The sequence below is a fragment of the Bos grunniens genome, chromosome 4 (assembly GCF_055505025.1).
Source record: "Bos grunniens cultivar Pamir isolate PY7600 chromosome 4, Bosgru_T2T1.0, whole genome shotgun sequence".
Classification (NCBI taxonomy): domain Eukaryota; kingdom Metazoa; phylum Chordata; class Mammalia; order Artiodactyla; family Bovidae; genus Bos; species Bos grunniens.
In genome coordinates this window covers 17,653,322-17,678,795 of record NC_141168.1, presented here as the reverse complement: position 1 = coordinate 17,678,795, position 25,474 = coordinate 17,653,322, and the positions used below count along the sequence as shown (strand labels likewise).

At 42.3% G+C, this 25,474-nt stretch overlaps 1 protein-coding gene across 1 annotated transcript in view; it reads right to left on the bottom strand.

Annotated features, from left to right (window-relative positions):
* The window catches only part of KIAA1549 (KIAA1549 ortholog), a 124,519-nt gene that overhangs the window by 41,273 nt on the left and 57,772 nt on the right, over positions 1–25,474 (bottom strand). Inside the window, exons 7-12 of the mRNA XM_086395344.1 lie at positions 25,134–25,193; positions 23,807–23,955; positions 14,846–15,023; positions 11,663–11,847; positions 2,918–3,114; positions 1,055–1,170 (exon numbers count right to left, since the gene is read on the bottom strand). Coding sequence (XP_086251470.1) covers positions 1,055–1,170; positions 2,918–3,114; positions 11,663–11,847; positions 14,846–15,023; positions 23,807–23,955; positions 25,134–25,193 — 885 coding nt within the window. The remainder of the gene's footprint in view (positions 1–1,054; positions 1,171–2,917; positions 3,115–11,662; positions 11,848–14,845; positions 15,024–23,806; positions 23,956–25,133; positions 25,194–25,474) is intronic.

Here is a 25,474-nt window from a genome sequence, read left to right as displayed (position 1 = left end):
AATGGAAAACGTAAGTATATAAATTACTATTAAAAATTATATCCTGGGAATTCCCTGGCAGTCCAGTGGTTAGGACTCTACAGTTTCACTACCAAGGGCTTGGGTTCAATCCCTAGTCAGGAGCTAAGATCCCAAAAGAGGCGTGACACAGCCAAATAAAAAAATAATAAAATGATATCCAGAGGCACTTCCATTTTCTTTGCACTACTAAAACACAACCCTGAAATATAAATAAAACTCCAGCAAGTACAAGAGCATTTATTTAACAGAATCTATTAAACTAACACCAAAGCTACCCTGTCATCAGGCCAAAAAAGGCTCCAAGTCCAGTAAGACCGATGAGCTAAGTTCTACTGCAAGACATGTGAGTTTGAAGACAATACTGTTTAGAAGGGGAGTGAAGTACATTTCAAACCTGGCCTAAGAAGCGACAGCATCTGACAACACACACAACTATCTGACCACACTCAACTATCTCCTGGAAGACAGACCTAGGACAAGGACCAAATATAATGCCCTTGGACCTAGAATAAATAATCAGCGTTCTGACAGTGACAGCCGTGAAATACTTAAACGGGACCCTAAGAAGGTCACCGAATCCTGGATGCAGTTTTAGTTGGATTCCTCCTTGTCCTTTGAAGAGGAAAATTGTTAGGACCCCAAACTAGATTCAAACATGACCAGTAACCTCAAAACACACATAACTGAATCTCTTAACTTCTAGCCTGGCCCACCAGCTCAATGCAGACACTGATACAGTGTTAGATGGTGACAATTAATCTGAAAAATCCACTGTATGAATGATGAATATGCTAATGCACAGGGCTTTTTTACGTTCTGCATTTGAAGTAGTATAAGAGCCTAGCCTACTGGAACCTCATAATGACTTTTTTTTTTTTCCACCACACTGCAGGGCTTGTGGGATCTTAGTTCCCTGACCAGGGATCAAACCCACACCCTCTGCAATGAAACAGCAGAATCCAAACCACTGGACTGTCAGGGAAGTCCCTCATAATTACTACTTTTAAAGTGGAGAACAAGAAGGGTCACAGACCACTCTGTGGGGCTCTGTGGGACTTGCCATCGGTCACGGCTCCTGCAGTCTTGTCCCCCGCTTCCCTCTCACTGGACTCTTCACTTACTGTGGAGTCGGCATCTGAGGGAGAAACTCTGCAGATACAAAACAAATGCAGATGTTAGGAAAAAGAAAGAAAGCAGGCAGAAAGGTCACATTCATCTGGATGTGGAAGTCAGGCTTCTGGGCAAAACTGAGAGAAGTCAAAGAGTCCAAAACCCTGTTTCGAGGCGCAGCATCTTCAAGGACCGCATTGACAGCACGGTCACCTTTTAAGGACAGCGTGAGATGCCCTACTAAATGGCTCAGCAGACTCATTTCAACAAATGGCTAGAAAACCAAGTATTTGCTGGAGGACAGTCCCCCCAGCTCCCAGTGGAAACCTGGCAATCTGGGTTGGATCAGAGGATCTGAGATTCAAGTTTGGTTAGGGGTTAGCTGGGCCTGCAAAATTTCTAGGAAGCCAGGGTCATTCTGTAGTCACCCCATATAATTCCAAATCTTTGGAGGAAGCCTACACTTCTAACACAAAGGCAATGATTATTGCTGTTAATTGATTCTATATATAAAAAGCAAGTGTGTCACAGAACCCAAGTTGCTCCAGGATTCACTGAAAAGCCTTAAACAGTTAACACCCCTTCTCTTTGAACTTTCTGAAATGCCCAGACATTCTAGTGCCCCTGAGGGATGCGAAACTCTGATATTAACCATGCAGAACATTGAGATGTTGTGACTAAGTGTCTAGGCTGAGGCTTCCAGAGGAGAAAAAAAGACTTTGTTAAATTGTACTAGCATATTCAATCATCTTTAATGATTTGATTTATTCTCACTCTGCAAAATAATTAAGCAAATGATCTCTCTCTACATTATTCATCTTCTTTTGTAAAGATCATGTTCTGACAATCATTAAATTCTTAAAACTAGGCCAGAACCCCTGGGGTATGTTTTCTTATAAATCAGAAATTACAATGTCATTTGGAATGTTGGTATGATCACACACTTTTCCCCTCTCAACAGAAAACCTGAATTTGGCATTCCAAAGTTCAAAAGAAGGCTGATAATTCGAGGCTTCAATACCAAAGCCTGATCACGCTTTGACCTAAAGCTAAGTTAATAAAACCTGACCCTGAACGTTGTCTTCTTTAGAGAAGGGCAGCCCGTCTCATAAGGTCATAGGGTCACAGTAGGTAGTCTGTTAGCAGCAATGCCCCATGTGCTTAATGTTGGTAAGAGGAATGGGAATTAACTGGGAAAGGGGAGCTGGGCAGGGGAGTGGGGAGCAGGGCGATGGAGAATCCATGCACACATGCTAAGGAGGGTGACAAGAGGGGCAGATGGAGAAAAGCCAAGCAAAGAAAGTAGGGTGTGACGAAGGTCACCTGCAGACCAAGAGAGGAAGCCCCAGCTCCAGCCGCCAGCATAACAGTCAAGGGCAGAGCCAATGCTGGCCGAGTGTGTATCATAAGCCATGCACTTTTTATACATTTTTGTACATTATTCCTAACATCACCTCCAGAGGGCCTAGCGGGGTCACCCCAGAATATATACCCTTGAGCTGGTCAATCCCTAATGAAGTTCCAGGGGGACCATCAAACCATATGGGTCGGTGATTCATAACCTTACCCACTTTGGGGCAAGAAAGCACATGGGCCTCCTCTGGGAGTCCATTAGAGTGGACCAAGGGCCCTTGAGTGTGCTGATTTTGGGGGCCAATCTCACCAGTCTTCCAGGCTGCAGACTTGGGCAACATTCACCGTCAGCCCTTCTGCTACTGGAAACTAACAAACGGAAAATAGAACCACAGGTCATGATAGAGAACAATACAGAAAGCCCAGTAAGAACCTTCCTCTGTGACGGATGTTCTTGGAAGGGATCTTTGCCTTGGGGCTTGGCACATCTCCGTTCTCAGAGGGCGTGGTGTGGTCCTTCACAGGTCCCGGCAGTGGTGCTGGCTCGTGAATGATCAGTATGTCGTCCTTATTGTGCTGACCCAGGTGCTGCTTAGCGAAGTCGAAGCCCTTCACACTAGGGATCTGCAGCTGAAACACACACATACGCACAAGTGAGACGGTCAAGCTGATGGTGAGTGCCAGCTTTCTGACCCAAAAGTGTGCTTGCAATCTTACCCATCAACTTCAACATGCATCTCTAGAACACTGATCCGGGCAAGAATTATACCTTGAGTTTGCAGAAAAGACAGATACTTGCTACAGATTAAAATACAAAGATTAAAAAGTTAGACCACGATACAAGACATCACAAGACTATGCCTGACCACTGTCACAGCAGTGACCCAAGCCCGGATGGCGGCATGGGGTGAGACTCTTCTCAGAGAACAGGGACTTGTGCCAGGACTCAGAGGACAGACCAAATATAGAAATAAAAAGAGGTGGCTACTCAGAGAATGTCCTCAATTACATCAGGGACCAGAGAAGACTTGAGATCTGGTAAAAGATCACATTAGCTGCACTAGAAGGGTCAGGACGGAGGCGAATGAGAGAAGGCCAGACTGTAATACCCAGGGGTCGGTATTAACTGTTTCCTTTACTCAACTTGCAAAGTAGAGGAAAATAAGCCACATATTAGTAAGTGGTCCCAAGGGTCTCTTTGGCAGGAATTCCCCATGCAATTCCATCAGGCTGAATTCTATACCCACAGAGAGTGCTATCGGTCAGAAGACAAAGTCCAACCCATCTAAGGAGCTGTTCTAGACAATATACTGCATGTAGAAGTGAAAGATTTTGCTGTATTTGCGCTAACTTTACGCACAGGTGAGTGACAACATCAGTGGCTTCTATTTGTGATCTCTAAGGTCTTTTCAGCACTAAAAAGCTAGGCTGGATGGGTAGAAGGAAAGCAGTCTGCAATAACGACTTACACCAGCAGAGGGGGACAGAACTTGATATAAATCATGCTTACAAAAACGCTGCTTGGAAACAAAAGGCAAAGACTGGCATGCCTATATTTTCTAAATTAATAACATCTTGTTACCAGCAGTCAACTTCACCACACACAAGCAGATTGTGCGTGGTGCACGTTTCTTGGCTCAAAAGTGTTGTTTTCCCAAACAATGAGCCCCAACCTGCATCTCCATGACGCCCCCTACGTCCCAGTCGTCTTCACTGGGACTCCGTGAATCTCTGGGACTGTGGGCTTCCCAGGTGGAGCAAAGGGTGAAGAGTCTGGCTGCCAGTGCAGGAGACGCAGGAGACAGGTTCACTCCCTGGGTAGGGAAGATCCCCTGGAGGGGGAAATGGCAACACGCTCCAATATTCCTGCCTGGAAAATTGCGTGGACAGAGGAGTCTGGCGGGCTACGGTCCATGGGGTCGCAAAGAGTCAGGCACAACTGAACGTGCATACACGCACACACCTTCCTGGGGGCATGTGTTCCTTTTAAAGCAATCAAACTCCAAACAGACAACCTCTGTAGATAATCTTCTGGTTCCTCCTTTCTCAAGAATCCTTCTCCTGCTTTACAGGAGAGGCACATCTCTCATCCATGGGGCTGCTTTTACCCCAGCTACACCTCATTTTAGTTCCATAAGTTTCCTCTAAATGACAGAGTAACAGATATAATCAATAGTCATCTAATCATAACCATCAAAATCTCCTCTTTTGAAAGTTAGATGATTTGCTTTTATCAAAATTGAAGGAAGAGCCACAGATTGCCTCCTCTAACCAAAGGTCTCTAAAGTGAATATGGGAAAAAATATAGACCGCATCGCCTCCTTGGTACAGTCTGTGTAGCCAGGTCTAGGAACTAAATGCCTGCCCTGATATACTCTTGCTGCTGCTGCTAAGTCGCTTCAGTTGTGTCCAACTCTGTGTGACCCCATAGACGGCAGCCCACTAGGCTCCCCCGTCCCTGGGATTCTCCAGGCAAGAACACTGGAGTGGGTTGCCATTTCCTTCTCCAATGCATGAAAGTGAGAAGTGAAAGTCAAGTCGCTCAGTCATGTCCGACTCTTAGCGAGCCCATGGACTGCAGCCCACCAGGCTCCTCTGCCCATGGGATTTTCCAGGCAAGAATACTGGAGTGGGGTGCCATTGCCTTCTCCGATATACTCTTAGGTTTATATAAGAAACATACGTAAGTGGGAAGCAGCTATATAGTACAGGAAGCTCAGCTCAGTGCTCTGTGATGACCTAGAGAGGTAGGTGGGAGGCTCAAGAGGGAGTAGCTATAGTTACACTTACAGCTGATTCACATTGTTGTAAAACAACACAACACTGTAAAGCAATTATCCTCTAATTAAAAATAAGTTTTTTTAAAAACTTAAAAAAAAAAATAAAGATGAAAACCTTGGCAAGAAAAAAAGAAACATATATATACATCATAGGGAAACAAAATTTGCTACCCCAAATGTCTCTTGAGAGTCCCTGGGACAGCAAGGAGATCCAACCAGTCAATCCTGAAGGAAATCAATCCTGAATATTCATTGGAAGGACTGATGCTGAAGCTCCAATACTTTGGCCACCTGATGCGAAGAGTTGACTTACTGAAAAAGACCCTGATGTTAGGAAAGAATGAGGGCAGGAGGAGAAGTGGGCAATAAAGGACAAGATGGATGGCATCATCAACTCAATGGACATGAGTGTGAGCAAGCTCCAGGAGATGGTGAAGACAGGGAAGCCTGGCGTGCTGCAGTCCATGGAGGTGGGGGTGGGGGTGTGTGTCACAAAGCGTCGGACACTACTGAGCGACTGAACAACAATGTCTCTTTGGCAGGTGCATTATTGCAAGATGAAAACAAGCAAGGCCCAAAAGACTCAGGAAAAACTCTGATATTCACTCCCATCTAACTGCCTAAAAAATACAGACAGAGGACCTATTCCAGAAAGAGATTATCACCTTTCCTCTCTGGGCCCCTGTCTCTGCAAGACTCAGCAAGCACTTATTTACCAAACCTTTGCTTTTCCGTCTCCCTGTGAACTGCCTTCCTCCCCTCTACAGTCCCAACTGACTGCCTCTGACACCCTCTCTCATCTTCAGCTGCTGGTGTATTTAAAGTGAGCACTTTGGCCATTGTGGTGCATTATTCATGTCCATACGTGGGTCTCTCCAATGAACCCGTGCTATTGAACCTTTCTGTGATTTCCTCCTGTCAATCTGTCTCAGGTCAATTTAATTTGTAGACCGGCCAGGAGAACCTAGAAAATTCCTTCCTCCCCGACAACGTCAAAATGCTTCATACATGCCAAGGCACCGTACAAATGAGACTGACAGCAATATTTTTGCTGTTGGTCGATGAAAGATCAAGCAGTTGATATAAATAGTCAGTTGAGAGTTCTCAGAGACCAGGTAAAGCTATAGATATAAATTTAGATACAAAATGTTTTAATTCAGCAACGTGACCCATGGTAGACCCCCAATAAATATCTGATGACTGAACAAATTTTAAAAAGGTCACCAAACTTACTGAATTTTGTGGGGAACCAAGAAAAGGGTATCATCATATATGATACTGCAGACATCATAAATGAAATATACATCTGTTACAGCCTTGAAGTCCTGTTGGCTTTGGTTCATTCCAACTAGCATCTTTAAATACATTCATTAGATCCCTGACTTCTCTCAGGCTGGGTGAGTCGCCTCCTCCTATGACAATAGAAATTTGGCAACCAGTCTGTGCTTATACACGAAACAAAGGCCATCTCCACACAGAAGGAAAAAATTAGAGAAAACACTGTTCCCCTCACTTATGGAACTATTAACTCCCTTTGTTTCATCCCTGTTTCCCAGAACACTTTTTCTAGTTTTTCCATGTTTTAAAAAAATCTATAGCGTTAAGTCTGGTGTTTTGTGCTTCCAGCCTTCACATGCAGAAATAAGCATCAATTGGCATTTTATAAAAGAGCCAAGATTCATGAGCACTTTCAATATTCCTATTAGGACCCAGTTTTTCTAAGGAAAGACAGCTCTTTTGTTCCTTCTTTAATGTATCACAGAGGGGACAACCCCACTGTCTGTGTCTCATTGGAATACGTTGCTGACAAGTTGGGGTGGGCTGGTACGGCAGGTCAGCCAAGTAACAGGAGAGACGCCAGATGAATTTTAAAATGTGTGAGCCATAAATATAATACGACCCAGATGGAACAACGCAGAGTGAAGGCCCCAGGACTCGGGTTAGCCTGAGCCCCCTTAGGAAGGAGCAGTTGAGATGACAAGGGAAACAGCAGAGCTGATCCCCAAAGTGGCTGAACAAAAACGCACCACCTCCAAGAGAGCGCCATTGTTTCAGCGCTTGCTATTGGATAGATGTGGTCAGTGAAAAGCCACCACGGTCACCGTGCTGTTTCCATTGAAGAGGTGAAGACAAGGCAAGCCTTCTGCCACTCCAGGTCTCCACTGCAGCCCAGTGTGGGGCCGTAGCTCATCCCAAGGTCTAGGATGTGGGCAAGCAGCTCTCCAAGATCCTCCCACCCCCAGGCCCCAGCAAGTCCTGGTCAGCTGACCAAGGGCACCCTGGAACCACCAACACTTTAGGTGTTAGCATGATCCTTGCAGAGAAAGGATGAGATGAACTCTGTTCAGATGGAAGAAACTCTTCCCGCTTCACTTCAACCCGCTGATCACACTGCCCTCTTTAGGGACTGTTTCAAACATCAGTGTGTCCAGGGGATTCCCTGGAGGCCCCATGGTTAAGAATCTGCCTTCCAATGCAGGGGACATGGGTTCGATCCTTGGTCAGGGAACTAAGATCCCCTATGCTCGGGGTGACTAAGCCCATGCAGCACTGTAACTACTGACCCCATGAGCTCTAGAGCCTGGGTACCACAACAGGAGAAGCCCCCCTGGAACTAGAGAAAGCCTGGGAGCCACAACAAAGAGCCCACGCACACACCAAAAGACCCAATGCAACTAAATTTAAAAATAAAAACAAATCAATATGTCCAAGCTACTCTCCCCGCTGAGAACCCCTCAGTGCTCCCTCAAGCTGACAGCATCACCTCCACCCCTTGACATGTCCCATAAACCCTCCAAGCCTGGCTCCTGCCTACACTTGTCACCTCGGTGTTGGCTGTGCCCTTCGTTCCATTCACCTTCGCCCCATCCTTCCTGCCGTCCACACCTGCCCTACCCCACCGCCTGGGCCCACTTCTTCTGGCTTCCCCTCCTCAACCTCCAAGCTTCAGCCCCTTATCTGAGCTGCCACAGAGCCCTGGACAGACACGCTGCTGTGTGTCAGCTTTGAGCCACTTCCTCCCTCACGAAAGCCCTCGAAGGCAGGATGGTTTAGGTGGTTTAGTCGCTAAGTCGTGTCCAACTCTTGCAACCCCGTGGACTGTACCCTGCCAGGCTCCTCTGTCCATGGAATTTTCCAGGCAAGGATACTGGAGTGGATTGCCATTTCCTTCTTCAGGGGATCTTCCTGACCCAGGAATCGAACCCAGGTCTCCTGCGTTGCAGGTAGATTCTTTACCGACTGAGCTACAAGGGAAGCCCCTTGAAGGCTGGGACCACATGTTATCTGTGCTTGTCACCCAGCCCGACCTTGCTTGGCTGAGAGCAAAGGCTCGGCATTTGGTGAATGAACACGTGGCGTCTGAGGCAGCCCCATCCAGCTGCCCACGGTGCCCATGAGCCAGGAACCAGGTCCCAGGCCAACCATGGGGTATGGACTGTCCCCATCAGAGGGAACAAGTTTTCACCAAGCAGGCAACATCTAAGCCAATGGCGTTCATGTCTTTAAATAGAACCTCAACAGGGCGAGGCGGGTCCAAGCTATAATTTTACTGGTAGCAGTAAAAAGTGATGCCTTTGGGCTACAGATTAAAGAGAATACAGATAAAAAGAAAGACATGCATTAGGGTTTTTGTTTTTTTATCATTCAAAATTTTAAAAGACTCTGCCTCAAAATAGGACTGAATGGCTTCTCTCTCTTATCATATTTCAAAACTAATCTACTCCCAGACAATAGGAAGAGGTTTCCTTCTGGTTACAAGAAGAAAGGGGTGTGGATTTGGGGTCAGCAGATTTATTGTTTCCAGATGTTTGCAGCTCTGGGATTTGCTAAAAGATTTCAGAGAATAGCAGTGAAGCAGCATCAGGGGGCGGGGTGAGCAGAGCAGAGAGAGAAAACAGAGCCACACAAGAAGGAAAAAGAGCCTCTGCTCTTTTGAGTCACGGGGAAGACAGCATCTTTGCAAAGTGCCCTGAAGAATAGGCTAGAGGCACTTTACTATTGTCAGATAATCTTAGAAGAAACACTTATGAAGCAGAGATGCTTGTTTTTGAACTAAATGGATATCATCATTTTCTTATTAAAAAAACATGACAAGATCCAAATGACGGGCTCTTATGCCAGCAAAACAAAGACCCTGCTATGCTCCTAACCAAGTCAAGGACACCTGTTCTCTTGGGGAATCCTTGGTACAAAAAACCCTTCCTGAAAAGATGCTGTAAAAGTGAATACGCCAATCCATGCAGCACCTGCAGAAGAATACAACTCCAAAGGCGCAAAGTTCTATTGGAAACTGCTTATTTGAGGTATAGCAGCATCAGTGGTTAGAATATTTTGGAACAGTCTGTTGTGAACTTCAGGGATGTAGTTCTCTTGACAGTTTACTGAAGTGAGAGACAATGGATGGGTTTCCACAGGAGTGTTTATGTGAGGAAGCACAGCACAGTACAGACCCAAATACAGAACCATCCACACTGCGAAATCTCTCTGTAACAGTGCTCTTTCACCAGAGCCCGAAACATTTCCAAACCAATTGCTGATGTCATCATGGTAAAAGTTACATGATGAATCATCAAGGACTCTACCCCCCAGGTTTTTTCCATGCTATTCACCAGTCTGACAACAAAATAACCTTAGCAGACTATGTCAATAATAAATGAAGATGGGTAATAAATATAACCTTAATGTATAAACTGCTTCCAAAATGCTGGATAACCATAAGCTTGCAATTTAATCAAGAGTTTGCATTTCTTAGTTAAATCATAAGAAGAATGCTCTTCATTTACTTTTACAAGCAAAATGAATTTTAAATACTTTTTTCATCCATCAGAACTTCCCTGATGGTCTAGTGATTAAGACTCCACACTTTCGATGCAGGGAATGTGGGTTCAATCCCTGGTCTGGGAATTAAGATCCCATATGCTGCACAGTGTGGCCAAAGAAACAACCCCCAAAATGGCTTTAAATAGTGCTGAATTAATTTGGGCTTCCCTGGTGGCTCAGCAGGTAAAGAATCCACCTACAATGCAGGAGACCTGGGTTTGATCCCTGCGTTGGGAAGATCCCCTGGAAAAGGGAAAGACTACCCACTCCAGTATTCTGGCCTGGACTGTATAGTCCATGGGGTTGCAAAGAGCTGGACGTGACTTTCACCTTCACTTTTTTCATCCATCAGGTCTAGGTTTATTATATACAGGATTTTTTATACCCAGAAAATCAGAGTAAAATTAGAAGGCTAATAGGGTGATCCTTTATTTCCTGTTCCTCTGCCTCTTGCTTGCTTTTTCTCACCAAACTCTTAGAGTCCATTGAGTCCTCTAAATGTGTGACCCATAATGGATACATGTTATCAGAGCCAGCAACCACCACTTCTCATGCCCTGGGTGAGGCTACAGGTGTGCTGAGCTCAGGGTTTGCACCTAACCAGCTCTTCTCTTACTTGGCATGTTCATGCTTCACCGGAGGAGCCAGATACTGACCAAGATGCTGTGTCTTTGCTCTGAAACTTATATGTGACAAATACTGCAGACACTGTTGAAACATAAGCATGAGAAGGGAACTGCTATTATAAAAACTAAAATCTGCTATTATAAATTTCCAAGGAATGCCTTGGAAAGACATGGAAAAGGAGCTGCTAATAAAGAAAGAAAGAAACTGCTGGCAAATCAGGTGTAAGTTAATTAACTCTAAAAGACTGCAGAGTAGGGCTGGGTAGGGGGGATATGGAAAAAAAAAATAGAAAATTTTGTACTGAGGTTGTTTTGTTCTTCCCTAAAGTATCCCAATCTGGAAACTGCAGCTGATGCATTTTGTGTGTTGTTAACAAGAAAGACCACACAGAATTCCTTCTGGTTGACTAGTACTCCAAATTTTTTTTGAAGATTGTCAAATAAAGACTCATTATGTACATACACACACACACGCATATATAAAGTCAAAATGAAAAAGGCACATAAATGATTAAGTGCTGTTGATCAAGGTGGGTAAGTAAGCTTGCAATAAGGTAGACAGAAAATAAAGGAGCCGCCCGGCAGGGCTGTAGATCAAAGAAAAGCTTCCTTGGTTCTTGTTCTCTGAATGTGTCCAGGGTTAAAATAGATCAGAATTCATGCACAGAATGGATATGATTTTGTAACTGAATATCTCAAAAATAAAATTACAGTGGAACTCAGAGCCCACAGCATTGCTGAGCCTTTACACAGCTTCTTTGGGCAGGTATTGAACACTACAGAAGACCTGGGTCTCAGCAAACAAGCATGGAAGTAAAGGGACACCACCACTAGGGCCAGATTTCCTGACCAGCTCCTCTCCCTGTCCTTCAATACCAGGAATCTGAGCTCGCCCCATCCCGGCCCACAAGACGCTCATACGAACGTGGGGGTGGGGGGGCCGCCCCTTACCTTCTGACGCTGCTGAACGCTGGCCACGGTGTCGGGCTGAAAGTCCAGCTTGTCCGTGCGGCAGAGCTTCCAGTACAGGATGATGACGATCACCAGCACCACCAGCACCGGCACGACCACGCCCACGATGACCCAGAGGTTGCTGCTCTGGGCCTCGGGGGACGGCCTCTTCACCCTGTCCACAGCTGCACACGAGAAAGCAAGGTCTCCCAGTGAGTCCTCTGCACTCCTTTACTGGGCAGTGAACGCCCCCTCTACTAGCAGAAACCCTCCCACGTCATTTCAGCTCAAGACAACTGGGGAGGGATGATGACCCCCTGAAGACAAAAAACGGGACGCAGTAAACAACCCAGGATGTTCCAGCTACAACACAGCAAGGACCACAGTGACATACGTGACACGTCTAAAGGAAAATTCAACAGCCAAGTGAGGTTGATTCCAGGTCTCCTGATATCCAGTTTATTCTCCTGATGTCCAGCTTATTCTACCAGGTCCCTCCCTAAATTCTCACTGCAGGAAGATTTCTAATCCTCACCAAAAATCAGAAATCCCAGGAAGGGGTCTGTGAGCACTGTCTTCATCTGGGTCTCTCTCTAAGCCCTTGAAATAGGACTTTGCATTGAAACTGCTTTACTTAAGGGACAGTTGTCAATTTTACAATTACATTAAAATATTTAAGATTTTTTTTAATGTGGATCATCTTTAAAGTCTTTATTGAATTTGTTACAATATTGCTTCTGTTCTATGTTTTGGCTTGTTGGCATGTGGGATCTTAGGTCCCCAACCAGGGATCAAACTCACACTCTCTGCACTGGAAAGTAAAGTCTTAACCACTGGGCTGTCAAGGAAGTCCCCTCAACTAACATTCTGAATCCTCCACCCTCCGCCCCTCTACCTCCCACCGCCCCCCCGCCCGCCTCCATCTTCCACGGCCTTGCACGATCATGCTGCCATTACTCTGTCCTCCTCAACTTCCTTCACGGGCTCCTCCCCCTAACCCAGCCCCCCAGCACTGGGCCCTCATGCTCTTCATTTTGTATTCCTCCTCTTGCAAGATTCAGCTCTTCTTAAAAGCTCAACTCTTTTCGGTCCTTTTAAAGCTCAGGTTCCAATTACCAGGCTCTGGAAACCAAAACACCCCCTCCCCTCTGCCCAGCTCCCTCATCCATTATGGTCACTTCACAACAACCTCTCCATGACGATGGTGGAATCCCCTTGTCTAAGTTCTTTTGTCCTTGGATGTCTTTGTCTTATAAACAGTACTGTGCTATTGTTTCATGATGCATGTTATTACATAAATGTATCATCTTGATATACAATACCACTTCGCTCATTAATATGGCCATGACTAAGCTTTGTCTGTTCAAACACAACCTCAGTCTTCCTGGGCAGGGACTAAGTTTTATACTTTTTTCATATCCTGTAATGGTTAACACATGCTAGGGGATCAGAATGTTTTCACTCGAAAATGTAACAATAAAAAAAGATGCTTAGTGCTGGTTTAAGTCTGGATTTAGGCCCCTGAGTGACCAGGGAGGGGAGGAAGCCCTCTAAAGCACGTGCACTCTGAAAGAAGCACAAATTACAAAGCAAAGACTGCAGGAAATGGGGAAAGTGACAGGGTGTTAATATTTTGCATCTTTTAGTTTTCCATGAATATAGTTTGTACATGTAGTTTATTTTGCATGAAAACAACTGACAATACTGGAGTTACACAACCAAACTGAGGAGCTGGGACAACTAGAGACTCTTCTTAGTTCTAACCTAGTAAAACCCTGTGACTCATCAAAATGAGGGCCTGACACGGGGTCCACAGCTGTTTTGGGGGCTGGCTCTAGTCTTGGCTGAGGCTTCCAATCCCAGGACTGCTACCCCTGTGGTCTTCAGCACAAAAATGAGCCAAAGAGAGGTGCAAGAGCAGATGGAAGTAGCCTTGAAAAGTGCCCAGAGCCTACTGCAATGCATCGTTTCTAAAAAAGTGAGTGCTCAGCTGGAGTGGGGCACCCATCCAACAGTTAGAAATACCATCTATGAAGAAATGCAAGTAAGTGTTTCATTATTTTTTCTGGCTGCTTTGAAACAGAACACACCAATATATAATCATCTCTCAAATATACAAACACAAACCACCAGTGGTTAATTGCTTCAACTCTCCCATGATCACCTATAAAATGGAGCAAGTGTGCCCACTGGCCCTCATCTTTGTTAGTTTCCAAGGACAGCTCTTTTTACAAAGAACATTCTATTATTGAGGATCATTTCAAAGCTGTCATTTTTTAAGAACTGCCTTCATCGCTGAAATTTGGGGGGAGATTTTCAACACTCTGATGCTAAATTCCTTCTAAACATTTAGTTATCCCTTTACTGTTGGGAGGAAATATCTCTCGGCTCTTACGAGGATTGCTCCTAGAAATATAAAGGAAAAACACCCACATTAAAATAGTAGTCTGATTCAGAAAGTCATATTTAGAAAAACATACTCTTTCATGTCTCTCCTTTTCTTACTTTTAAATAACCAAAATCTGTGAGTGGGGGGAAAAAAGGCATTGAGAATAGCCATCGTAGTGGAGGCGGGGGGCAGCAGGAGCCTAGACTCTTCCAGCAATAATAAAGAGATATCAAAACACCCCTAAATTATGAGTGGTGTTAAGGACAGGGTGGGAGAGAAACAGGATTGAAAAGGGTAAGGATCAAGGACTTCTTTGTGTTATAAGACCCAGGAGGAAGCCAATAAATTCAGAAGGTACCTCCCAGCTTCCTGTTTGACTCACTGTCCCCACCCCAACATTCAAAACGTGACATATAAGATTTTGGAATAAATACAGGGAAAACACATTATTTTACCTAGGATAAATTTTTTTTTAGTACAGGAAGAAGGGAAAAATATTAAAGTTAACTTAAGCTACTAAAACTCACTACAACACTATGAATATAAAATGCTGGGTAAGAAAATGAACAGTGAATGCTACAACTACATGCAACTGAAATAAAGAAGGTCCTGGCAAATTAATTTTAATGACTGGCCTCTTATATAAGTGACACCTAATAATAAAGGTATAAGACATAAATCTACTATGCACACATAAGAAAGCTTTAAATTCAGAGATTATCATCAGAGAAAGACTGGCTTTTGACCCCAGCTCAGCACAGATGACTATGAGAGGCCAAGCCTCACGCACTCACGTTGGGCAACAGCGCCTTGAATTCGGTAACCCAAGATGATGGCTGCTCTCTGGATGTCTATCTTGTTAATCAGATCTGAAGACTTGACTGCACTGAGTCTCTCTCCATCTTGATCCTCCACAAAGTAGATGAGCTGCACAGGATTGTCATCTCCCTCGAGCCTTGACACATTTACCACCTGAAAGATAACAGAAACCATTAGCATTTTAGAAGCTCACATTTCCAGATGCCCTTTCTTGGGAGCACTCAACCTTGACTGTGTTACCCAGGATTTATTCCTCCTATCCTAATAAGGTCATTACACCACTCCAGATCCCAGAATCCCCAAGACGCTCTCTTGAAGAGAAGAAAAACAGTTAAAATGAAAGCTCCTCTCTGCAGAATAACAAGTGTGCTTTGTTTTGCTCAAAGTCTTCTTTGAGATAAAACAGCAAGGAGGGCACATAGAATACACCAAGTCCAGTCTAGAACTGCTATCAACCAGCTCCAACAGGTCACGGGAGAGTGCTGTTGTCCTCCCAACACCCCTGGTTCTCTGAAACTATTAGTGGTTCTAGCCAATCCTTTCTCAAATCTACTAGCATTTTCTCCCTGTTCTTCTAGGGCAGAGTTTCTCAACCTTGGCACCATTGCCATTTTTGATCCAGATAATTCTTTGATGTGGGACTACCCCAAGTATCATAGGATGTTTAGCAGCATCTCTGCCCTCAACTCACTAAAGGCTGGTAGCAAAAGCCATGTCCTTCCTCACCAGCTGCGAAAACCAAAAATGTTTCCAAACATTGCCAAATGTACCCTGGGGGGCAAAATCATCCCCTGTTGAGAACCACTGCTCTTGCAATAATAAATCTCATTAATTTTTTAATATCCCACTCCCAACAAGAGATAGATCATCCAGACAAGAATCAATAAACAGCAGATTTGAACAATGCTGCAGACCAAATGAACCGAACAAACATACATAGAACATTCCATCTAATACAACACAATATACATTCTTCTCAAGTACACACGGAACATTTTCTAGTGCACATCATATGTTAGGCCATAAAACAAGTTTCAAGGTAGACGTGAGTTTCAGTATGTTGGTGATGGACAGGGAAGCCTGGCATGCTGCAGTCCAAGGGATCACAAAGAGTTGGACACGACTGAGTGACTGAATTGAACTGAACTGAACCAATAAAAAGAGACAGGACTCAAAAACTATAAGTGAAAGAGAAGACATTACATTAGATACCACAGAAACGTAACGGATCAAAAGAGACTACTGTGAACAATTATATGCCTATAGATTTGACAACCTAGAAGACATGGGTAAATTCCTAGAAACATACAACCTACCAAGACAGGACCATGATGAAACAGAAAATCTATTCAGACCAACAATGAGTAAGGAAATTAAATCAGTAATCACAAACTTCCCAGCCAAAAAAAAAAAAAAAAAAAGCCCAGAACTAGATGATTTCACTGATGAATTCTATCAAATATTTAAAGCAAAATTAATGCCAAACCTCAAAATTTTCCAAAAAATTAAAGAGGAGGAAGCATTCTCAAATTGATTGTATAAGACTAACATTATCTTAATACCAAAGCCAGGTATAGACACTACAAGAAAAGAAAACTGCAGACCAATATCTCTAAGAAACACAAATGTAAGACTTTTAACAGTCTTAGCGCACCAAATTCAACAATAAATCATACAATCATATCAACCGATACAAAAAAAAGCATCTGACAAAACTCAACATCTGTTTTTGATAAAAACTCTCAACAAATTGAATACAGAAGAAACATATCTCTATATAGAAAAAATCACATATGACAAATCCACAGCTAACACTGTGCTCAATGGTGAAAGGTTGAAAGCTTTGCTTTTATGATCAGGAATAAGATGAGATTCTCCACTCTCACTACCCCTGTTCAACACAATACTAGAGATCCTAGCTGGAAAAATCAGGCAAGAAAAATAAATAAAAGGCACTCAAATTGAAAAGGAAGAAGTAAAACTGTCTTTGTAGGTGACATGATATTATATATAGAAAACCCTAAAGACTCTACAAAAAAAAAAAAAAAAAAAAACCTAGTGGAATGACTAAATTCAGTACAGTTGCAAGATATAAAATAAACATACAAAAATCCGTTGTATTTCTATACACTAATAACAAAATACCTGAAAAAGAAACAAACAGTCCCATTCAAAATAGCATCAAAAATAATCAACTATTTAGGAATAAATTTAACCAAGGAGGTAAAGATCTGTATACTGAAATCTATAAGACACTGAAGAAAGAAACCGAAGAATACACAAATAAATGGAAATATATCCCATATTCATGGATCAAAAGAATACTGTTAAAATGGCCATACTATCCAAAGATATCTATAGATTTAATGCAGTCCCTACCAAAATTCCAATGGCATTTTTACAGAAATAAAACAACAATCCTAAAATTCATATGGAACCACAAAAGACCCTGGTGACAAAAAAGCCAAGAATACTCAATGGGGAAAAGAAAGTCTTTTCAATAAACGGAGTTGGGAAAACTGGATATTCACATCAAAAACGTTGAAACTGGACACCATCTATACACAAAAATTAACTCTAAATGGAAACACCTGAAACCACAAAACTCCTACATGAAAACATATGACAAAAGTTCTGTCATTGGTCTTGGCAGTGGTTTTTGGATAAGACATTCAAAGCACAAGCAACAAAGCAAAAATAAATAAATGGGACTACATGTTAACAAAAAAGCCTCTATACAGCAAAATAAGCAACAAAATGAAGAGGCAATCTATGAAATGGGATAAAATATTTGCAAATCATGTATTCAATAAGGGGTTAATATTCAAAATATATTAAGGAACTGATAAAATTCAATAGCAAAAAAAAAAAAAAACCTGATTAACAAACAAGCATCAGTTCAGTTCAGTTCAGTTCACTCAGTCGTGTCCGACTCTTTGCGACCCCATGGACTGCAGCAAGCCAGGCTTCCCTCACCAACTCCTGGAGCTTGCTCAAACTTATGTCCATCAAGTCAGAGATGCCATCCAACTATCTCATCATCTGTTGCCCTCTTCTCCTCCTGCCTTCAATCTTTCCCAGCATCAGGGTCTTTTCCAGTGAGTTAGTTCTTCACATCAGGTGGCCAAAGTATTAGAGCTTCAGCTTCAGCATCAATCCTTCCAATGAATATTCAGGACTGATTTCCTTTAGGATTGAATGGTTTGATCTCCTTGCAGTACAAGGCACTCAAGAATCTTCTCCAACACCATAGTTCAAAAGCATAAATTCTTTGGCACTCAGCTTTCTTTGGGAAAAAAAAAAAAACATAGCTTTGACTACACAGACCTTTGTCAGCAAAGTGTTGTCTCTGCTTTTTAATACACTGTCTAGCATCAGGGTCTTTTCCAATGAGTCAGTTCTTCACATCAGGTGGCCAAAGTATTAGAGCTTCAGCATCAGTTTTTCCATTGAATATTTCAGGCTTGATTTCATCTAGGATTGACTGGCTTGACCTCCTTGCTGTCCAAGGGACTCTTAAGAGTCTTCTCCAACACCACAGTTCTAAAGCATCAATTCTTTGGTGCTCAGCTTTCTTTATGGTCCAATTCTCACATCCATACATGAACACTGGAAAAACCATAGCTTTGACTAGATGGACCTTTGTTGGCAAAGTAATGTCTCTGCTTTATAATATGCTGTCTAGGTTGGTCATATTTTTTCTTCCAAGGAGCAAGTGTCTTTTAATTTCATGGCTGCAGTCACCATCTGCAGTGATTTTGGAGCCCAAGAAAATAAAGTCTGTCACTGTTTCCATTGTTTCCCCATCTATTTGCCATGAAGTGATAGGACTGGATGCCATGATCTTAATTTTTTGAGTGCTGAGTTTTATGCCAGCTTTTTGACTCTCCTCTTTCACTTTCATCATGAGGCTCTTTAGTTTCTCTTCGCTTTCTGCCATCAGGGTGCTGTTATCTCCATATCTGAGGTTACTGATATTTCTCCCAGCAATCTTAACTCCAGCTTGTGCTTCATCCAGTCTGGCATTTTGCATGATGTACTTCACATATAAGTTAAATAAGCCAGGTGACAATATACAGCCTTGACATATTCCTTTCCCTATTTGGAACCAGTCTGTTGTTCCATGTCCAGTTCTAACTGTTGCTTTTTGACCTGCATAGATTTCTCAGGAAGCAGATAAGGTGGTCTGTATTCCCATCTCTTGAAGAATTTTCCATAATTTGCTGTGATCCACACAAAGGGTTTAGCAAAGTCAATGAAGCAGAAGTAGATACTTTTCTGGAATTCTCTTGCTTTTGCGATGATCCAACGGATGTAGGCAATTTGATCTCTTGTTCCTCTGCCTTTTCTAAATCCAGCTTGAACATCTGGAAGTTCACAATTCACATACTGTTGTGAATTCACAATTCACTGGCTTGGAGAATTTTGAGCATTACTTTACCAGCGTGTGAGATGAGTCCAACTGTGCAATAAATAATTTGAGCATTCTTTGGCACTGCCTTTGTTTGGGACTGGAATGAAAACTGACCTTTTCCAGTCCTGTTTTTCAGCCACTGTTGAGTCTTCCAAATTTGCTGGTGTATTGAATGCAGCACTTTCACAGCATCATCTTTCAGGATTTGAAATAGCTCCACTGGAATCCCATCACCTCCACTAGTTTTGTTCATAGTGATGCTTCCTAAGGCCCATTTGACTTCACACTCCAGGATGTCTAGCTCTAGGTTAAGTGATCACACTATCATGGTTATCTGGGTCATTAAGATCTTTTTTGTATAGTTCTGTGTATTCTTGCCACGTCTTCTTAATATCTTCTGCTTCTGTTAGGTCCATATCATTTCTGTCCTTTATTGTGCCCATCATTGCATGAAATGTTCCCTTGGTATCTCCCTTGGAAACAAATGGGCATAGGATATGAATAGATATTTTTCCGAAGATACACAAATGGCCAAGGGGTTCATGAAAAGGAACTCAATATCACTAACTATCATGGAAATGCAAATCAAAACCACAGTGAGATATCACCTCACATCTATTAGAATGACTTATCAAAAGCATAGGAGATAAATGCTAGTGAGGATGTAGAGAAAAGGGAACCTTTGTGCACTACTGGTGGGAATGTAAGTTTGTATAGCCACCATGGAAAATAGTGTGGAGGTTCCTCAAAAATTTAAAACTAGAACCAGTATATGATCCGGGAGCTCCACTTTGGAGTACATATCCAAAGTAAATGAAATCACTGTCTTTGAAAAGATATCTGCACCCCAAGTTCACTATATTCAACAGGCAGGACATGGAAGTAACCTAAGTGTCCATCTATGGGCAAATGGATAAAGAAAATGGGACATGATACACACACATGCATGTACACACACAATGGAATATTACTTATCCAAAAGAAGCAGAAAATCCCATCATTTGCAACTATATGGGATGAACCTTGAATGCATTACGCTAAGTGAAGTAAGTCTGACAAATACTGTATTATCTCACACTTGTGGAATCTAAAAAAGTCAAACTCATGGAAAGAGTAGATTGGTGATTGCAAGTGTGGAGGGGAAGAGAAATGGGGTGATGGTGGTCAGAGAGGGTACACTTCTAGTCATCAAGTTCTAGGGATCTAATGTATAGCATGGTGACTACAGTTAATAATATTGTACTGCATACTTGCTACTAAGAGAACAGACCTTAAAAGTTCTCACCACACACACACAAAAATATGTGAGCCATGGATGTGCTAACTAATCTTACATTAGTAACTGTTTCACAATGTATATATAAATCAATGGAGAAGGACATGGCAACCCACTCCAGTATTCTTGCCTGAGAAATCCCATGGATAGAGGAGCCCCCTGCAGTCCATGAGGTCACAAAATAGTTGGATGTGACTTACCAAGTAAACAACGTGCATAAAGCATATCATCATACTGTACACTTTAAATTCACACAATGGTATAAGTCAGTTACTTCACAATCAAGTTGGAAAAAATCTCATAAATTCACTATCTGCTGGGTCAAACAATACTTTGATTTGTCCCCAAATTTGTATCTCTCTGGCGTTAACAGGGAAGTCCTGTTACATCAGTACTTCAGAATCTAGGACACTTGATATATCACAGTTTTGCATAAATATAGCTTTCTATTTTGTTTCTATTTCTCTTAGTAATATGCAACAACTTTATGGCCCCTTCAGACTCCAGCAAAATAGTGGACTGACATTCTGAGAGAATGATCAACGGTAACCCCAAGCCCTCTATTTTAGACACATAATTTGAATGTTTGGTCTCTACATTTGCCATTGGCAAAACGTAGCTGCTACTTTTCTAGCCACAATACAGAACTGTAATAGTGCCCTGTGCTCTGGACATGGCTGTTGGCCTCTTTCTTCACCACTGGAAACTTCTGGCAAACTTTGGGCTGCTATTTCATGATTTCATTGTGAACGCCTACTTCCAGATCATGTATAAAGATCCTTAACATAGGTCCAAACTCCCATCCCTGGAGAACCTATTCTTTATACCTCTCATCTTAAGAATGGCTCACCTGTTCAGCCCTTCATTTGCTGTTTCTAGGCTAGTTCCTTGACCACTTCTGCTCCCTAACCACCTACTTCCTCCCCCAGAACTGTGCTGTAGTAGCTGATTTTCATTAGCCTTTAGGATGGAATACTACAAAGGGCTACTGAAACACAATAGATTATATCCCCCTGCCTGTCTACCTACGTGCCTATTTATTCCATTTTAAAGTTTGGATAAGTTTTAGAAATGCTTCTTCTTGCAGAAACCATACACCTAAATATCCAGTGACATCTACCTTGATTAAAAATTCTACATGCTTCTCTAATCTGAAAGTAACAGTCTGTAAAATCTAATCCCAACATCCTTTCTAGATGACTTCTTATCAGATTCATATCTGAAATCCATAAAACCAGGCTGTGACAGTCATCATTTGGGGCAACACTTTCTATTTTATTTTAAAAAAATATTTTCTGATTAAAATCACATATTCAACCATACAAATTATATGCTCATTGGAGAAATTTTGAAGAACAAGAAAAATAAGGATAAAGAATATAACAAAAATCACCTGAAACTCAATCAACCAAAGAAAATCATTGCAAATATTTTGGCATATCCCCTGTCACTTTTTTCATAATATGTACATTAATATTTGGATTACATTGCATATATTCATTTGTAGCCTCTTTTTACTTGAGCTTTTTTCTATATTTCCTCACTAATTAAAAAAAAATGATAATGGGACATTCTAACATAAAGATTTCACTACTGTTTATTTGCCCATTCTCTAATTGCTGGACTTTGAGTTTGTTTTAATATTTTCACTTTTACACATTATGTTTTTTTTTTTAATTTTAACACCAAAAATACTTTGTGTTGAGGTATAGCAGATTAACAACATGGTGGTAGTTTCAGGTGAAAAGGCACTAAACCATACATATAAAACATGAATCCATTCTCTCCCAAACTCCCCTCCCATCCAGGCTGGCACATAACATTGAGGAGAGTTCCATGTGCTATACAATAGGGTCTTTACACATTATGTTTTTTTCTTTTTTTTTTTTAATTAAATTTATTTATTTGCTTTATAATATTGCGTTGGTTTCTGCCACACATCAACATGAATCAGCCACAGCATTATGTTTTGATGAAAAGTCCTGGTTGTACATAAATCCTTGCCTACGTCTCCATGTTTGGTCACTCTAAAGTGGAAGACATGGAGGGTATGTTTTCTAAGCAATTTATTAGATGGCACCATTAGCCCAGGATGACTTGGTTAACTTTCACAGATTCCACATTTCTATCTTAGGGAACTTACACAACTAATAAAGCATATCATTATGGAATTTTATGGTCCTCTACAGCTATTTTATGTGCATAAATTAACCTCCACCCAGACCTTGAGGTCTAAGAAGCCAAGGCTGCCAAATAAGGTAAGGCTTTTTATGTTCATTTTTATTCTTAGTATTATAGTTATTTGTTTAATATTGCTCTCATTTTTTTTTTTTTTTTTAGTTTTTTAATTTCTCCATATTCTATAGCATCTGGCAAAGTAACTAGTTTAGAAACCTAACAACCACCTTTCTGGGAGGGAAAATAAAGTGCAACATTTACAGGGGAAAACTTGGTAAAAGAGCTGAGGGATGATGGTGATGCCAGTTCTCAGCAAAATGGCCAGCTCCCCACCCAAGTGTCAGCTTCATATCTTTCTCTCTAAAGCCTCTAAACCACCAGCCTCCATGTCTCTGCACGCTGGGGTTTCACCCTGGCTTCTTGTCTCTGAAATGACATAGCTCTATCTCCCATTTCCCTAGCTTTAAAAGTCAGCATTTGGTAAAGACGAAAATCCAAAATAACGTAATTCATATCGAGATGGGAATTAATTACAGCCTCAACCCCCAACTCTGAGTATGTGCATTTTTAAATGGGTCACTTTTCAATTCAAATGGATCTGTCATTGCAACCTTTCTACCAGTTTATGTAGTGAAGACAACTTGGGTAACAAGAGACAATCAGGGCTGGCGGGAGGTGAGGAAGACAGAGTGCTGGAATAGAGGACAGTACGTTTTCCTCTTTCCCATCTCTCAAGGTCTCTCACAGCTGAATGATTTATCTCTACGATGCTATCAATAATGTGTACCATTCCATAAAATCAGGTCATCCAATGGCAATCCACTTATACATTCTTTTGCTGTGGTCCCCACAAGGCCATTTGCTGCACTGACCACTTATTAAGGACTCGGGAAATATCTGTCCAGACTCTAGCGGAACCGAAATCCTGACACATTCACTGCTGCTTAAGAGAGCAATCAGTCTATTTATCAACACTTTTCTCCTGGCATTTTCCATTTGCGTGAAAACATGGCCCATTTTTAGATGGCTGCTCTCTCCTTCCCCTCCCTCCTCCTCTGGCCTTCTTACCTGCACCATGTTGTTCCCAGCAGTGATGGTGGCCCTTCTCCACATCCGCCTTCTGGTGGAAACTTCACTGAGCAGCTGGGCCAGCTTGCGCTCCATCTCAGCTTGAAACACTTCATTCTGGAGTTGCTTCTCAACAACACCCAGGAGGACTACATTTAAGGTGAAACACACACAGGCCCCCAAACAAGTTAACAGTGGAGAGGAAAGAGTGTGTATAAAGGAAATTAACACGGGCTTACTATAAAATGCCAATCCCTAGGAAGGAGACATTAAAGGGGGAAAGAGGGAAGACGAACGGGGTGTGAGAGAGCCTCAGGGAGGGTAGGTCATGGGTCTTATCTCTAAAGTTCACAAAGACTGGTAGCCAGAAGTTCCAGGAGTTCAGCAATGCAGGGGCTTTGGAGCTAAGAGCTCCTACACAAGATCAAATGCTTTGTCTGCACTGATTCAAAATTTCTGTAAATGGTCTGAACTCATATTCTATCTTGAGATTCAGACTCATTAACTGACTTGAGATAAGGAGGCCTGTCTTCAGACATCTGGATTATCTAAACAGACAACGGCTTCTCAGCATGGTATAGAAGAAAAAAGTGAGTTTTTCAGCCAAAACTGGCTCACATCCCCTTTGAAATAGGACCACATGCAAGTCACTTAACCACTAGGAAAATTATTTCAAAAATAAGGCCACTGTACCATGCAAAGAGGTGGGACCTTTATCAGACATCATGCTGTACATGAGCAACGAGAACTTTCAGGGTCCAGGAACCTGTCCATAGTGATGATCCCCACTTTGCAAGCTTCCTCCATGACCAGTGAGGTACCAGGCTGCTCCCACACTGTCATAGGCTGGGCATCTTTTACTCTTTTGTGTCCCAAGTTAGAAAGCCTTTATTTGCAATTCCACGGCTATGAATATCTGATCCAGGCCCACAAGACTTTAAAACATGCTTCTTAACTGCTCACCAAGTTACCTTATTTGTCCTTATCAAACCAGACATATGAGGCTTTTAGGGGAAAAGAAGAGAGCCTTGCTTTGGAACCTTGTCCTGTTCTGGTCAGAAGATTGTCAATTTCTGTTAGACTTTGTCCTGGACTTGACATATGAATTTTAAAGAAAGCCAATCCTTTCTGTGCCATAACTCAGTGGGACATATTCTCGTGGTCAAATCTGAATCCCTTTTCTCATTCATTCTTTTGCCAAGAATCTAAGGTACATGTTGCCCTGAATTTAGGATTCAGAAACAGGAAAGGCAGTGTCCCTCTCAATATACCAGCACAGGCTTCTTCCTCTTACAGTTTCTCAAAACATTATGTAAGTTAAACATACCTGTTCTTACCCAGGAGGACTTCAACAGCTGAGATAAGTTGAGCTGCGGGTACTGGAAGGCTATAAGAAGGAAAGAGTTAGAAAAGGAGAAAGATCTGTTAAAAAAAAAAGTTTGCAACAGTCAGAAAGGTGAGTGTTCTAGGGAGCGAGGGATAAAGTCACAATATGCCATCTCTCCTTCACTAATCAGCTCTGTCTGTGGGCGCAAGGCTAGAGTGCCAGGCTGGGGTGAAGGCAGAGACAGTGACAGGGTCCTGAGCACATCAGCCTCTAGGAGAAAGAGGAAGAAAAGGAAAGAAAGGGCGACATCATGGGACACTGTTTCACAGAGCTCACCCATA